Source organism: Balaenoptera musculus, chromosome 8 (assembly GCF_009873245.2).
Source record: "Balaenoptera musculus isolate JJ_BM4_2016_0621 chromosome 8, mBalMus1.pri.v3, whole genome shotgun sequence".
Classification (NCBI taxonomy): Eukaryota; Metazoa; Chordata; class Mammalia; order Artiodactyla; family Balaenopteridae; genus Balaenoptera; species Balaenoptera musculus.
In genome coordinates, this window is record NC_045792.1 from 70,302,545 (window position 1) to 70,319,810 (window position 17,266).

Below are 17,266 nucleotides of genomic sequence, written 5' to 3' on the forward strand. Positions count from 1 at the left end.
TAAACAAGTCCCAGGTTCATGCCATCTTATCCCAGAAATTAGATGGAACACCAAGTTTTCAATAAATGTATTTTAAGCATTAAATATAAACATATCAGTTGCTTTTCAGAACAAAGTTGGTTACTTCATTACCAAAATTTTATAGAGACTTCAGTAATCTAAAATTTTATAGAGACTTCAGTAATCTACTCAACTAATATACTATATTCAGCTAGACAATAAAAAACCACATTTTATTCAACTTTACCTCTCCTTTAAAATTAACATTAGACATTGTGCTAATGGGGATATACATGTTTATAGTGTTAATCAAGTTTTAGAAAGAGTCAATAGCCACAGAACTTTGTAAAACCAATTCTATGAAAATAATTTGATTCATTACTAAAATCTTTGGGATCTATTCAAAGTAGCTAAATTATAGCTATTAACTAAAAGTGTGATTTAAACTTAAATTGCCAGAAGACAGTTTTAAGTACTATGCCTTTTCCTGGTTTTGGAAACAAAAATTTGAACTAAAGTATTTAGATTATTATGAACAAAAGACACTAGAAGGAAATAGGAAGTAAGACTGCTGAGTGAGAAGAAAAACACCCTTCAGAGTTTTTACCACAAAGCATAAAATTCTTACAGGAAATGAATACTTAAGTATGTAAAGTAATTATAAAGAATAGCACTGCAATCTTATTTCCCAACAAAAAATCTGAACCTCAGGGAAAAGTTTTTAAATAGAGATGAATGGTGTGTGAAAAATTAGAAGTTCCATGCCAATGTTTGTGCCACAGACTTCTTAAATCAGCCTATTATTAGTGTTCTGTTTACCCCCCCCTTTTGGTCTAAATCAAGTCAAACTTTATCTTCTTGTACACAAACAAAATGATGAAATTTTAGTGTTAATAAAAGGGCTTAGAACTTTTCTTTGAAAATAAAAATCTTTTTATAGCATTTGTAACAAGTGCACACTAAACCTCTGATTAAAGACCTCCAATAACTATGCATTGACCACCTGAGAGGAACCATTACCAAATGGCTATTTATAAGTTCCTTTATTGATATTTAACTGTATACCTGCCTCTTTTGAGTTTTAGTCCCCATTGGTCCTTGTTCTACTTTTTGGGACAATGAATTTTAAAACTAAGTTACTAAACTGAATTTCTCAATTCATAGAGAAAAATATAAACAAATAGGATTTGCGTAATTTTAAGCTTTCTATGAAAGGTTATTTTAACTTTTACACCTGTTACCACTTGTCTATTAAAATCTAGCACAAAGTACTACTTAATTTGCACAAAGCAACGCACTTAATGTATTGGAAAACTTAGAACATAACTATTTCACATTTTTTAACAAGAATACCATGATTTTCAAGTATTCTACTTCCTGAACTGCTTTGAGAACCTATGTCCCAAACATAAAACTTTAAAAGAAAAAAAGTCAACTTCCTCTTTTACAGGGCAACTTTCCAAACTTTAAATATTATTCCTGAAAGGATCTCAGAAATTATCTAGTCCAACTAACTTTATATCACAGATGAAGAAACTCAGATTCAGAGTGTGAATTAGCTCCAATTAATATTCTCTTCTTCAGGCAAAATATCTCCAATCTTTTCAACAGTTCCTTAAATAGCATAGCTTCTAGATCCTGAACACTGTAGTCTTCTCTTCTCAAGACACACTCTAGTCTACCAATGGTCCCTTTTAGAATGTGGTGCTCAAACATAATTATTACATGGGGTTTTAAAAGAGCAGAGGGGACTTCCCTGGTGGTGCAGTGGTTAAGAATCCGACTGCCAATGCAGGGGACACGGGTTCGAGCCCTGGTCCGGGAAGATCCCACATGCCACGGAGCAACTAAGCCCATGTGCCACAACTACTGAGCCTGCGCTCTCGAGCCCGTGCGCCACAACTACTGAAGCCCGCGTGCCACAACTACTAAGCCTGCGTGCCTAGAGCCCATGCTCTGCAACAAAAGCAGCCACCACAATGAGAAGCCCGCGCACCACAACGAAGAGTAGCCCCCGCCTGCCGCAACTAGAGAAAGCCCACGCACAGCAACGAAGACCCAAGGCAGCCAAAATTAAATAAATTTATTAAAAAATAAAAAAATTAAAAAAAAAAGAGCAGAGTATAACAGAATGATCAACAACTACATACCTCCTCAGCCATGCCACAGTTAGACTCCTTTAAGGAGCCTGAGCCACCTCAATTCAGACACTGTGCCATTTAGTAAAGCTACTGATGTACACTGTAGTAATCTAGCTCCCATCTCTGATTGATCAGCTGATCAAGTCATGTTATTTTTGCTTACCTGGCTTTGACTCATGTCTCTCGCAACCAATTTGATTACTCCTTGATCCTTCCCCCTGTACTTTAAACAAAATCTAAAAACATGTTTCTGCTAAAACTTGCCTAGAAGCCTAATTCCTAGAGTCTGAGCAAGCAGTAATTCTCTGCAACTCCCATGTGATCTGATTTCCCAGATCTTGTTAGGGGAATTTTTTTCTATATTTAGGAAACTACCTATCCTCATCAGTCCTGCAAGATGATTTCTGAAAGCACCCCAAATAGGGAAAATATCAAGATGATACTGTGACAAATATTAAAAATGAGTAGGAAAAGATGTATGCAGAGAGACAATGAAAGGGATATAAATGAGTATCACAGCCCTGCCCCCACCAAAGGAAAGGGTGGAGAAAACACCAGTCTAAACTATAGAGGGCAACAGGGCAAGGAAGCAAGTGTTTTGCAGCAAAAGCACTGGCAATCTATGCTACAGGTTTTAAGTTACAAAGAAATTGAAGAAGAAAATATTAGTTGGAGATAAGTCACCCTCTGGATCTAAGTTTCTTCATCCATGAAATAAAGTTGGTTAAACTAGATAACTGTGGTTATCATCTTAAATATCTCTAAAATATGAGTTCATTTAACTAATTACAATACCATTATTACATGAAAAAATTAATAATTCCTTAACTTCTTCACATTTCAGTTTCTTCAACTGTGAAATAGGTATGGGTCGCTCTTATCTCATAGGATTCTTAGGAACTCTCTACTGTCTCAGTGATTATTAAAAAAAGAAGAGTTCAGTTTGAACATTTACAGCACAGATAAAAAGCATGTAGCTCTTAGGTTCTGAGTCCAGTCTTGGATCATTGATAGCAAGTAATTCTGGTCGACCCAGAAACCTCAACTTGTTTAAGATGATAACCAGAGTTCACCTGGAATGGTAATTTCAGCTCATCTGGAATAATCTATTTCCCTTAGTGAATAAATGAATTTCCACTGCTGGGAAAGTTAGAATTAGAGATACAGAGATAATGAAATAAACCAAAGTCATTTATAAATATTTTATTAAATTCAAGATAATCTATGTATTGTGGCTACAATGCATATATTGTAGAGGTGCAAATGCATACACATGAAGGTGTGATGCAAGGAGCAGGAGGATTATTTGAAAGTGACCTGGATGCTCACTCTGGGTTGCCTGGACAATCAGGGGCTCTGCCTTCTACCAATGGGAGGGCTGAGCCTAAACTCAGCTCCCTTTAGGACCAGGGGCTTCTTTTTCCCTGATAGCAGAGACTGCAACTTTCCCTAGCTCCTGAGATCTCCAGTGACTGGCAGCTGCCCTTCCCAAACTACTTCTGATACCCCTAATCCAGACTACATGGTGTCAAACACCATGCCCTCATGCTAAATCCATAAAAAGGAGATCCACAGTTAGAGAGGGATCTCTCTATTGGAACACTGACCCAAATGTGAATCCAGCAGTAACCTGGCCTGAGCAGGATGGGAGGATCAGGGGGACCAGTGTCTTCCTTTTTAAAAAAAAAAAATGAGGTAAAGTTCATAGAGCATAAAAACTGCCATATTAACCATTTAAAAATGTACAATTTGTTGGCTCACAGTACATTCATAATGGTATGTGACCATCACCACTATGGTAAGAACACTGAAATATTCTAATTCCAGAACACTTTCATCACCCCCCCCCTGCAAAAAAAATCCCTGTACCCATTAAGCAATCATTCTCCATTCCCTCTTTCCTCCAACCCCCCAGCAAACACTAATCTGCTTTCTTTCTCTATGGATTTGCCTTCTCTGGACATATCATATAAATTGAATCATACATGTTTTTTTGTGTCTGACTTCTTTCACTTACAATGTTTTCAAGGTTCATTCATTCCTTTGTATGGGTGAATAATATTCCATTGTACAGACATACCGCTTTTGCTTATACCCATTCATCAGCTGATGGACATTTGGGTTGTTTCACTTTTTGGCTATTATCAATAAAGCTGCTATGAACAACCCAATTTTTAAAATGGGCAAATGACAAATAGACATTTCTTCCAAAAAGATATAGAAGTGGCCAATAATCATATGCAAAGATACTCAACACCACTAGTCAACGGGGAAATCAAAATCACAATGAGATATCATTTCACAGCCATCAGGATGGCTATAATGCAAAAAAATGTCAAATAACAAGTGTTGGCAAGCATGTGAAGAAACTGGAACTCTCTCATACATTGCTGGGGGGAATGTAAAATGATGCAGCCACTATGGAAAAGAGTTTGCTGGTTCCTCAAAAAGCTAAGCATAGAATAACCAGCAGCTCCACTACTAGGTATAAGCCCCCCGCCCACACTTCCTGATTTGGCTTAAAGTTTTCCCTTCTCCTTTCAAATACTTTAGGAAATGACTGTTATTTGTAAATACAAAGACAAAAACCATGACAAGATGACATAGAATATTAAGAGAAAATAATCTGACATTAGAATAAATATTTATGATTCCAATTTAAACTGTGAAATTAACCTGTGACTTTTAAATTGAAAGGTGTTAAGAAATTCTGTTACTAAATTTGTAAACAGTACTGAAAAGCTTAAGAGACCTTAATAACAGGTATTTCTTAGTGGAGAGCTGTAGTCAAAATACATTTGGAAAACACTGCACTGGTTAAGATTTTTCTGGGTTCTGATCGTGTTATCCAAAGAAATCCTCATCCTTTTTTCTTAACCTTCTTAATATCTGCTTTTTTCTCCCAAGACATCTAAAATGGCTTTTAAAAATCAACAATTCAACATAAACCCATCCAAATCATGCAAAATTTGCTTCTCTTCCCCTAAATGCTAGTTGAATCTCAGTGCCTAAAGAGTAGCCAAATGCTGATCTAATTAGCTGAATGATATGATTCACATTAAGGTAAGAATGAGGCTTAAACATTCCTAGAATCCACAGATACCATAAGAGCAAAATACAAATCTTCAGTGGTATACTATATATGGAAAGGAAAAGTCTAAACCCTGCTGCTTCTCTTCTAAGAGAAGACATCCTGTCTCAGGCACCCTTAACTAATTTTTCCAGACAGTAAGACTATACGGACTCAGCAACTATGCTATATAGACTACAGTTCTTTTCTTCACTTGTATCAATACAGGTGTTTAAAGAGAGTCCTTTAAATGGCTTTTCTCCCATCTCTCTGGGGCCTTCCTTCCTTCCTTCCTCTCTCCCCTCCTCCCTCCCTCCCTTTCTTCTACTCATTCATTCATTCATGGTTAAAAACAACAAAACAATATACATGAGAATTTCTATAATGGGGTTAAAAACCAAAATTACTTATTTACCCTGAAAAATAAAGGCAATAAGGAAAAGAAAGTAGGACCACATATAATGAATGGACAAGGAGAGACAGATAAAAATTATTTTTAATGCCTATCAGTGAAAGCCAGATCCTTGATTATAGGTTTTCAAAATTCACAATCCTAGAGAAGATAATATTAATAGTAAGCAATTTTTCAATCTGCCTGGGACTTCCCTGGTGGTGCAGCGGTTAAGAATCTGCCTACCAATGCAGGGGACACGGGTTCAATCCCAGGTCTGGGACGATCCCACATGCCGCAGAGCAACTACGCCCACAAGCCACAACTACTGAACCCTTGCGCCGCAACTACTGAAGCCCGCACGCCCTAGAGCCTGCGCGCTACAACTACTGAGCCCACGCGCCGCAACTACTGAAGCCCGTGCACTCTAGGGCCCACATGCCGCAACTACTGAGCCCACACGTTGCAACTACTGAAGCCCGTGTGCCTAGAGCCCATGCTCCACAACAAGAGAAGCCACTGCAATGAGAAGCCTGTGCACTGCGACAGAGTAGTCCCTGCTCACTGCAACTAGAGAAAGCCCACGTGCAGCAACAAAGACCCACCACAGCCAAAAAATTTTTTTTTAATTTTTAATTAAAAAATTTTTAATTAAAAATTTTTTTTTCAATTTGCCTAAACACATTTAATCCTTTACCACACAATCTAACATTCACAGTATACTTAAGAATAAAGAAAACAAGATTCAACATAAAAAATATTTCTTTTACCAAATAAATTATGTACACAAATATGAATTCTCTGTTACACTAAGTTTGAGAAGTTAGGAAGAAAAGACTATACCTGAGATATTTGGCCCTGGACTTTCGTAGGCTGAGTTGTTCGAATATTTAAAGACTGGCTTCTTGTTACTGTTGCCCCAGAAAGAGATTTTCCATTCACCTTTCTTTCAAGGTGGCAACTTGCTGGTGATCTCTCTTCAAGAAGAACAGCATCCCAAGGATCGTCTGCTAGCAAACCTGGTATATTTTTCTCTTCTTCATGGTCCAATACCTCTACATTGTCCACCTTAGGCTTACTTAGAGGATCCAAGTCTAACCAGTCAAACTTACTGATATCTTCAGACTTTGGAGATACCTGTAGATTGCTGACAGTAGCTTTTGAATTTGTTATCTCCAAATCAGTCCTTGCTTTTCCATTTTTTAAAAATTCTGATGTACTAGCTATTTTGTCAAACAGCTTTGCCATGTCAGGACTGACTACTGGACGATAGATAGGTAAGCTTCCTTGTGGATGAAAGGGTGTGGTGGGTGTCAAAGGATATGAAAAATATGGAGACTGTCCTGGAAGTCTTAAATATATAGGTTCTGTGGATGGAAAAGTAGGCATTCTTGGATTGAAGCCATTTTGGAATACAGTCTGTTTACTACTGTAAGTTGACTGGTAAACAGAAGGTAAAGAGTAACTGGAAGGCCCAGATAATCCAGGTGGCCACTGTCCTCTCTGAATAGCAGGTCTAAGATAGAGCTGTGCTGAAAACGAAGGGCTCAGAACAGGAGTAACTGGCAATACAGGTGTTTTTCTAGTCTCGAAACTGTCATCCAGCAATAGTTTCTCAAGTTCAGCTTGGGTAAGCTTTTCTACATCAATATCTACTGCTCTTTTTTGGGTATCTGATTCAGGAAACACCATGAGATCATAATCCTGTTTGCTATAAACTTGTGCTTTTTGTCTGGTGCTGCTTGACCACTCATAGCCTCTCTGGTTATCGGTCACCCGTCTATCCTTTTGCAGTTTTGCTAAAGCCTCTGCTTCCATCTGTAATGCTTCTTCTTTGTCCACATCTTTTGTTCTTGTTGGTTCCAGATGTGAAGATGAACATTGCTTAAACCCATTGTTGTTGGATATCTGAGCCATGTCCACTGAAAAGACCAAACCTTCTCCAATCTATTTTTTTTCTTGTAGCTTCCAAAATAGCAAGACCTGCACGTAAAAATAAATATAACACTCGATTAGATTTTTAAAACATGAATTTGTTTTGTTTGTAACCTACCACATATGATTTAGGATTTAATGTCACTTACAAACATACCACGAAATGAAATGAAATAGGGAAAATCTTGGTGAAGGAACACTTTTAAAACACCTTATACACTGTTGGGTTAAGAGAAATGTTTAGACATACATGACTTTATCCCATTCCCTGACCTAACAGGAAAGCTAACACAGTAAATGAACTCAAGAAGCTGTCACTTCAGTTGTCACACTGGCTGCCATTAACCAGTTGCACTTCTGGCAGAATTCTTGGCATAAAATGGCTTAAGTGCTAGTCACAAATTTTCAAGAGTTCAGACATGGTTTACTGTTATGCAAATAGCAAGTCAAAATGGTTTCAATCTTTTACTATTTGTAAAATTGCTCAAAAGCCAATTAGCAATAAAAGTATTCAACACCTAGTAAATAAAATCAAGTAACTATTATTTTATCAAATCATCATATGAAAAATTAAGGGCTTATAATATTCTAGAAATTTTAAAAATGTATACTGTAACATAGATTAAAATAATATGATAAGTGTTAAGGCTATAAGAAACTGTAATACTCCACTCAAAGGTTAAATTATGGCTGAATTTGTCACATAGTTCTGATCACACTTCTATTCTGATTATCTGCAGTTAAATCAATAGTTATGATACTAAAATTTCTCCTTTTCCAATTGCTAAAGTATCTATTCATAAACTAGAAGATAGTTTATTAAACTTTCTCATGATCAGTTAATAAACATTTATACTCCTCTATTTAAAATAAACACTTAATTCAGATCAAGATTACCCTATGAAGCAAAATGACCAATTAAAGGGTTAGTTATCTACTGTGCAACAGAGGGCACATTTCCTGCTTCTAATCAATACGATACAGGGATTAAATGTGGGTTCTGGAGTCACATCACCTTTATTTATGATGCTGTAAGACCCTGGGCAAGTGATAACTTTTCCACATGCCTAGTTTCCTAACTTTTAAAATATGAAAAAGTATCTATTTCCTAAATTACAAAGGATTAAATGAAACAATGCAACTAAAAGTGTCTATCATTGGCCTTAAGCATAAGCATTAAATAAATGGCATCTACTATTAATCTAATCTGATTTGAGATACACCTAGTTTGAATACCTATAAAGCAAGAGAACGCCTGTTTACATCCTTTTTCTAGTACAGTGCTTATCTACAATATGTGCTCAATAAATGCTTAATGAAAGTATGCAGGGAAATGTCCAAAGTGAATTCAAATTAATGTAACACAAATGAAAATCCTAAGTGTTGAGGTATACTAAATGAAAAAATTATTAGTGATGAGGACATGAAGAAAGGTAGTCAAGAAAGACATCATCTGCAATTCTTTTATACAACTACAGTTGAGTTTCTGAGGCATTTCACTGAAAAGCTATTCCAAATTTTTCCCTTCCCTGGCAGGCTGCAAAACTAGGCATGATGTACACTTAAAGTTTGTACACGTCACTGTATGTAAATGTTTTATGGAAAGAAAAAACTGAACACTGACTTGCTAAATATGCATGAAGTACTTAGAGAAAAGTACTAACATCTACAATTTATTTTGAAATGCATCAAAAATAAGATAAATTGACAGAGGGATGATACATGGATAAATAATGATAAAGCAAGTATAGGAAAATGTTAATAGTAGAATCTAGGTGGTAGATATGTGGGTATTCACTTTGAAATTCTTTCAGCTTGGCCTCGTGACTGAAAGTTTTCACAATAAAATGTTGGGTGGGGGGGAATGGGTACAAATTCTTCCCATTCCCGTATATACACCCACTCTGCAATGCGACTTTGTTGTTCCTCCCATAAAGAGGTGGGGTCTATTTCTCTACTTGATCTCAGCTGGCCTTGTGACTTGCTTTGACCAACAGAATGTGAAAGAGTTGACACTGTGAGAGTTCTAAGCCTATCATAAGAGGCCCAACTGCTTCAGCTCTTCCTTCCCTGAGGGCAGCCACTGCCATGTAAATGCTCACATAGGATGAGAGAGCACAAAGAGAAAGAGATCCCGCCAACAGCCAGCATCAACCACCAAACACGAGAGTGCAGACACCATCTTAAACCATCTGTCCACAGTTGAGATGACCGCAGCCACATGAGTGACCCAAGGCAAGACCAGCAGAAGAAACCACCCAGCTTGAGTTCAAGTCAAACTGCTAACCCACAAAATCATTTTGGAATGGTCTGTTACATAGGAATAGATAACCGATAAACCTTTTCTTCTTACTTTTAGAAAACAAAACTGAAGCCACTTACATATTTAATAGAAAATTTCTGTTTTAACCTCCACAGTTACCACTCCTACCTTCCTTCACACATCCTCAGAGAATGAACAGCCCCTTTTCCTTTCTAAGGATGCCCCCTCCACTTATATCCTTAATCCTATTGAATTCCCCTTCTTTATAAATGACTGCCTCCTTTGTATTATCAATTTCTCCTTTACTTGCTTCTGCTCCTCTACCATAAAAATGCTCAAGTTTTCTCCATACTGAGGGGAAAAAATTTGAACATTCCCCTTTAGACTCCAGTAGCTTTCATTTTAATTTTCTCCTTTCACTGCCAAACTTCTCGAATGAGTGACCTAGAAAGTCCTTTCTTTACTTACTCTGCCTTAGAAAAATTCTACTTGTCCTTCAGGGCCCAATTCAAAATACAGTCTCCTGTCTGAGGCTTTACTTAAGCAGCTCCTACCAGAATTTATCTTTTTAGCTCAACTAAAAATTTTTATCTTAACTTTTGTATGCTGTTTTTGCATGCTCAGCATCCTTTCTTCTGGTAGTAGAATCTATAACTTTTGGACACCACTTGTCTTTCTTTTGTTTCATCTACTTTGAATTGAGCTGGACCATCCTTACTCCCCCTCGACCCTACCCCAACTCCAGAAGATCCAAGTCTGGCCAGAGTTAACTACAGAATTTCTGGAACTATTTGGAAAAGAAGCTTATCATTGAGGTTGCCAAGCTGATAGGATGTAAGCCTGGAGCTGTTCTGGCCATCTTTGCCACCGCTTGAGGAGATATTACCTGAGAATGAACCCAAGCCAGAAGAAAGCAGAGCTAAGATAAATTAGATAAATTCTAGATATTACATTAAACATCTGGATCCAACCCATGTCCAAGGCCAGTCTTTTCATTTATGTAAGCCAATAAATCCCTCTCCTTGCGTAAGCCAGTTTAAAATTACTTTTTTCCATGATAACCAAAAGTATTTTGATTAACACAGAATCTGTAACCTGTATGTCTACCGAAACAGACTAGAATAAGCTTCTTAAGCAGGGAAGCCTAGTTTGTTCATTTTTTTCTTCCCCACTACATTTAAAAGCACCTTGCTTAATAAATATGGAACTTAATTTAATTAACATGTGTTTTAACAGGAGGGAATGAAGGCTATTGGAGTCTTGGAGAAGGGATTTCAGATGGCACAAGAGTATGGATATATGACGAGAGAAATGAGTCGTTTCATTTGCGGTGTTTTTATACATATTGGTGATGTTTTTATACATCACCAATACATTTGCTTGCTCTATCCCTAGTTCCAACTCAAAGTAGTATACGCTAAAGTAAATACAACTCTAAGTAGCCAGTAACAGCTGTCTGTTAGCAGCTAAATACCATATTTTAAAGTTTGGGGCCTTAAAAAAATACTGTATTTTAGTTTCCCAAAAGATTATTATGCATGTATACTCAGATAATAATAAAGGACTTAAACGGCTGTCCAAAAGTAACCCTGTGCCTCAGCTATTTTTCTAAGGCTGTTGCACTGACATGCTCCATTAATTTTTGAAAATAAAACTTCACTTGATGACAAACATTTAGCAGGAAATAACTTCCAACATGCTCATTCAAAATGAAATGTTCCATGCTAATGTTCCCCCAATTCAAGCAGGGAAAGACAATATAACTTGTTTTTGAATGATGATTGTATACCATCTGCCAAAAATTTCCCAACATAAAGGAACTCAGTGCAGATCACAAGGCTGTAGCTGCTTTAAAATTCTTCAAAAGAGGTCAATTAAACTATTCAGTTAAACTTTTGGATACTATTTGCAGACCCAAGTGAATTAATTTAAAAGCTCTTGGCTTCTTCTAACATTCATTTACAATTTAAATTTAAATCTCAGACAAAAATAAAACAAGTCAGTCCTGCTACCCATCTAAATGCTTTCTAATCTTAAAATTCAAGATACCTAAGAAAATGGAAAAACAATTATTTGAGTTCAACAATATAAATATTCTCCTTTAAAATGAAAATGAATCTCAAAGAAAAATAAATTATGGTACCTCCATGGATTGAATATTATGCCACTACTAAAAATAAAATTATGAAGACTGCAGTTAAATGTTTGTTAAAACTCTAGAAAATATCTACATATCTCTATCTATACATAGACCTGTGTTTGAAGATATATAGATACTATATGCCAAAAATTGCTTTAAGCAATATTTTAACTAATTTAATCCTCACAAATTCTATTAAGTAGCTACTATTATTATCCCTAGTATACAAACATATAATCTGCCCAAGCTCATAGCAGCTAGCAAGTGGCGAAATTAGAACCCAAATCCAGGCAGTGCTAATTCACTACAATATATTTTTATGTTAACAGTTATGTGGAATCAATAAGTGTCTAGACATATCTTATCCTTTATAAATACCAACTTTCTTCCTCAATCCTAGGGTTATTTCTGTCTGCATTAATAAATTTTCTTTTAATTCTACCATGAAGTAGTTAATACTGCTATTTAGCTATAATATATATCAATTTATCAGTTAATTATCACCAGATGACTAGCAAATTTATAATTTCACTGCAGGCATGAATTCTTATTTTATTTACCCTCTACTCTCAAACTTATACTACAGTTGTTGAATGAATGCATAATGCATCAGTGACTAGAGAACTTAAGACACCATTTCTTTTGTCAGAGAAACTAAACTCTGAAACAAACAAAACAGACTGAAAGAACTCATTTATTAATAATTCAACTAAAACTGAAAAATCACGTGGTTGAGTTTAGAATAAACAAGTGGTGGGACTTCCCTGGTGGTCCAGTGGTTAAGAATCCACCTTCCAGTGCAAGGGACGAGGGTTCGATACCTGGTCGGGGAACTAAGATCCCACATGCTGCGGAGCAACTAAGCCTGCATGCTCTAAAGCCCGCTCGCCACAGCTAGAGAGCCCACATGCTGCAACTACTGAGCCCATGCACCACAACTAGAGAGCCCGTGCGCTGCAACTACTGAGCCCACATGCCACAATGAAAGATCCTGCATGCCGCAATGAAGATCCCATGTGCTGCAATTAAGACCAGGCTCAGCCAAATAAATAAATAAATATCAAAAAAAAAAAAACAAGTAGTGGGAGAAAATTATCTTGAAAACTAGGAGGGAGAGAGGTGGCAACAGAAAAGTAAAAATAGGAGAGAGGGGCTCCATTTGTGTTTTAAAACAAACAGACAGACAAACTGCATTAGAAAAGCATATTCTATCTCTAATTGATTCATGGAGGGGGAAAAGAACTCATATGACCAAAAAAATAATAATAATCAAGTACTTTGTTATTAGGCACTATACAAATCTGTCAAAAAGACAAAAAAGAAGAATGTCCAGTTTTCAATGAGATTAGGTTAGAGTAGCATTGTTCAACAGAAATAGAATGCAAGTCACATATGAAATTTAAATTTTTTTATAGCTACATTAATAGAAACAGATGAAATTAATTTTAATAATAAACTTTGTTTAATCCAATATATCCAAAATATTATAAAGAGGTAATCAATATAAAAAAATGAATGGGATACTGTACTTTCATTTTTTTATACTAAGTCTTCAAAATCTGGTATATATTTTACACTAACCACATTTCAACTTAGACTAGCCACACACCAAGTGCTCAACACAAAGGTGGCTAGTGGACAACACAAGGTTAGACTTTATGAGGAAAGAAACAAAAAGCACGGTGAACAAGCATCATTACTTTCTGGATGGTGAGGAAAACTTTATTTTACCAAAAGTTACCCCTTCCCTCAAGTCAATAACATATTTCAATTGCCCATTAGTTATCTCTCAGGAGAAGAAAATTTTTATTTTTTTATGCCCCATAGATAACATACAACTTTTTAACTAAGGCCTTATCATCCCTTGTAACTTCTGTATTTTTAAAGTACATAATTTCCAATTAATCTTTTTAAAAATATTTATTTATTTATTTATTTGGCTGTGCCAGGTCTTAGCTGCATCAGGTCTTAGCTGCACCATGCAGGATCTTCGTTGCAGCAGGCAGGATCTTCAGTGGTGGCATGCGGGATCTTTTAGTTGTTGCACACGGGATCTTTAGTTGCGGCATGCAAACTCTTAGTTGTGGCATGCGGGATCTAGTTCCCTGACCAGGGATTGAACCCGGGGCCCCTTGCATTGGGAGTGCAGAGTCTTAGCCAATGGACCACCAGGGAAGTCCCTCCAATTAATCTTTTTACAATTAGAAAATTGTTAACATTTCATAGAGAAATGTGTTCACAATCGACCACACAGGATAAATTACAAAGAGATTAAATATTTAACTGTTAAAAAAAGAATCATAAAACCAAAGAAACAGAGAATTCCTACATAACACCAGCATAAAAAAGGCTGTTGTAATGTGATTCAAAAACCTAGAAGCCATAAGAGAATTCAAGTACATAAACATTAAAAAAAATAACTTTTGTTTGGCAAACAAGCACCAATGAATTTATTCATTTCCTCAGTAAATATTCATTGGGTGTATATTATGAATCAGGCACTGTTCTAGGTGCTGAAAAGTAAAATAAAAATAACTTGACCATTAAAAATGTCAATGAAAAAACAAACAGGGAAAAATTATTTGCTACTCATATCACAGAGAAAGAACTAATTTTTGTAATATATAACATAAAGCCCATAAAGAAAAACAACCCTATGGAAAGATGGACAAAGAGTTTGAATGAGCAGCTCACAAAAAAGTAAAGACACTTACCCTTACTCATGTTGAGGCAATAGCAATTTAAAAAGTTATACTAAACCTAATTTTATACTAAACTGATAATAAACACACAGATAAAGGAAAAAAATATTCATCATACCAAAATTTGCTGGATACATGCAACAGTAGATAAAGGAAAATTTAGAGTTTTAAATGGTGCTAGAAACCTGGAAAGGTTGAAAACTTAATGAACTAAGCATCCATCTCATGAAAGTAGAAAAGTAACAGCAAAATAAAAGTAGAAGAAAGGGAATAAAGACCACAGAAGAAATTAAGTGGCATAAAAAATAAACAACAGAGGGATTCCCTGGCAGTCCAGTGGTTAGGACTCCAAGCTTCCACTGCAGGAGGCCCCGAGTTCAGGGAACTAAGATTCTGTAAGCCACGTGGTGCAGCAAAAAAAAAAAAAAAAAAAAAAAAACCAAACAACAACCCCAAAGCAAAGTAAAACAAACCAAACCAAACCTAAACACCAAAAGTATACAACAGAGAAGATCAACAAAACTGAAAGTTGGTTCTTTTGAAAACACTAGTAAGATATCTTGTGATGCCGATCAAGAAGAAAATAAGACAGGAATAAACAATATCAAGGGACTTCCCTGGTGGCACAGTGGTTAAGAATCCGCCTGCCAATGCAGGGGACACAGGTTCGAGCCCTGGTCCAGGAAGATCCCACATGCCACAGAGCAACTAAGCCCCTGTGCCACAACTACTGAGCCCGTGTGCCATAACTACTGAAGCTCGTGCACCTAGAGCCAGTGCTCTGCAACAAGAGAAGCCACTGCAATGAGGAGCCTGCACACCGCAAGGAAAAGTACTCGCTGCAACTAGAGAAAGCCCACACGCAGCAAAGACCCAATGCAACCAAAAATAAATAAATAAATAAATTTTTTAAAAAAACAATATCAAGAATAAAAAAGGGACATCCAACACATGCAGCAGACATTAGAAAGATAACGAGGATATTATTAAGTTTAAGCAAATAAATTTTAAAATGTAGACAAATTCCTAGAGGATAGTAACTTACTGAAACTGACTCAAATAGAAAATAGAAAGTTGAATAATCTTATAACCATTAAAGAAATTGAGTTAGTTGCCAAAAAATTTTTCATCAAAGAAAACTGCAAGGTCAGATGTCTTCACTGGCTTCATATAATAAACAATAACAACCTTTCACAAACCCTTCCAGAGAACAGACAAGAAGGTACGTTCCCCAAACATTTTATAAAATTACTCTAACTTTGATAACAAAACCAGGCAAGGATGAGACAAGAAAATTATAAACCAGTCTTACTCATGAACATAAACACAAAAAGTTCTAAACAAAATAACAGCAAACCAAACTTAGTAGTAAATACAAAATGCAATTTACCACATCAATAATTAAAGAATTAAATTAGGAAAAGCATATATTCGCCTCAACAGATATTCTTAGCCAACTATGAACAGAAGGGAAGTTCCTTACTTGATAAGAAGTATCAACAAAAATCACAGTTAATTGTAAAACCTTTAAAGCTTTCCCTCTGTCTATGAACAAAAACCAGGATGCCCACCACCATTTTTACTCAACATTTTATAGACTCCTAGACAGCACAGAAATGCAAGAGAAAGAAATAAGAGCTAGGATCACGTAGGAAGAAACAACATTACATACAGATAAAGTAAAAACTCCAAAGAATATGCAGATAATTAACAGAATTACATGCCAGAGTTTAGCAAGATTACTGGATATGATACAGAAATCAATTGTATTTCCATATACCCAGCAAGGAATGGTTAGAAAAAGCAGTCTTCAAAAAAGCAATATTTACACTAACACATTCAAACACATGAAATCCACCAACTAATAATACATGTAATTAAAAATTCTGGGGCTTCCCTGGTGGTGCAGTGGTTAGGAGTCCACCTGCCAATGCAGGGGACACAGGTTCGAGCCCTGGTCCAGGAAGATCCCACATGCCGCAGAGCAACTAAGCCCGTGTGCCACAACTACTGAGCCTGTGCTCTAGAGCCCACGAGCCACAACTACTGAGCCCACGTGCCACAACTACTGAGCCCACGTGCCACAACTACTGAGCCCGCACGCCTATAGCCCGTGCTCCACAGCAAGAGAAGCCACCGCAATGAAAAGCCCACACACTGCAACAAAGAGTGGCCCCCACTCGCCGCAACTAGAGAAAGCCCACGGGCAGCAATGAAGACCCAACGCAGCCAAAAATAAATAGATAAGTAAACTTATAAAAAAAAAAATTCTGTAGGGAAAATTTTAAAGTTTACTGACAAATATTGACTATTTGAATGTAATGGATATTTTTCCATGTTTACAGATTTGAAGACAATTTTATAAAGATGCCACCACTCCTGAAACAGATCTACAAGTTCAATGCAATCCCAATCAAAATTCAAACAGACTTTTAAGATAAAATTTGACAAGGTGATTCCAAATTTTATACAGTAGCCAAAAGGGCCAAAATAGCCAAGACCCTCTTGAAAAAGAACAAGGTGGGAGGCCTTGCTCTACCCAATAAAGACTCATTATAAAGCTAATTTTACTTAGGATAGTATGGTATTTATGCAGGAAGAGACAAATCTAAAGAACATGTTAA

At 36.4% G+C, this 17,266-nt stretch overlaps 1 protein-coding gene across 4 annotated transcripts in view; it reads right to left on the reverse strand.

Moving 5' to 3' along the window:
* PIK3C2A (phosphatidylinositol-4-phosphate 3-kinase catalytic subunit type 2 alpha) overlaps positions 1-17,266 on the reverse strand; it is a 103,454-nt gene that overhangs the window by 65,797 nt on the left and 20,391 nt on the right. For all 4 annotated transcript variants that reach the window (XM_036860362.1, XM_036860361.1, XM_036860359.1 and 1 more), the window contains exon 2: positions 6,446-7,585. In XM_036860362.1, the coding sequence (XP_036716257.1) occupies positions 6,446-7,519 (1,074 nt within the window). In that variant the 5' untranslated portion in view covers positions 7,520-7,585. The remainder of the gene's footprint in view (positions 1-6,445; positions 7,586-17,266) is intronic.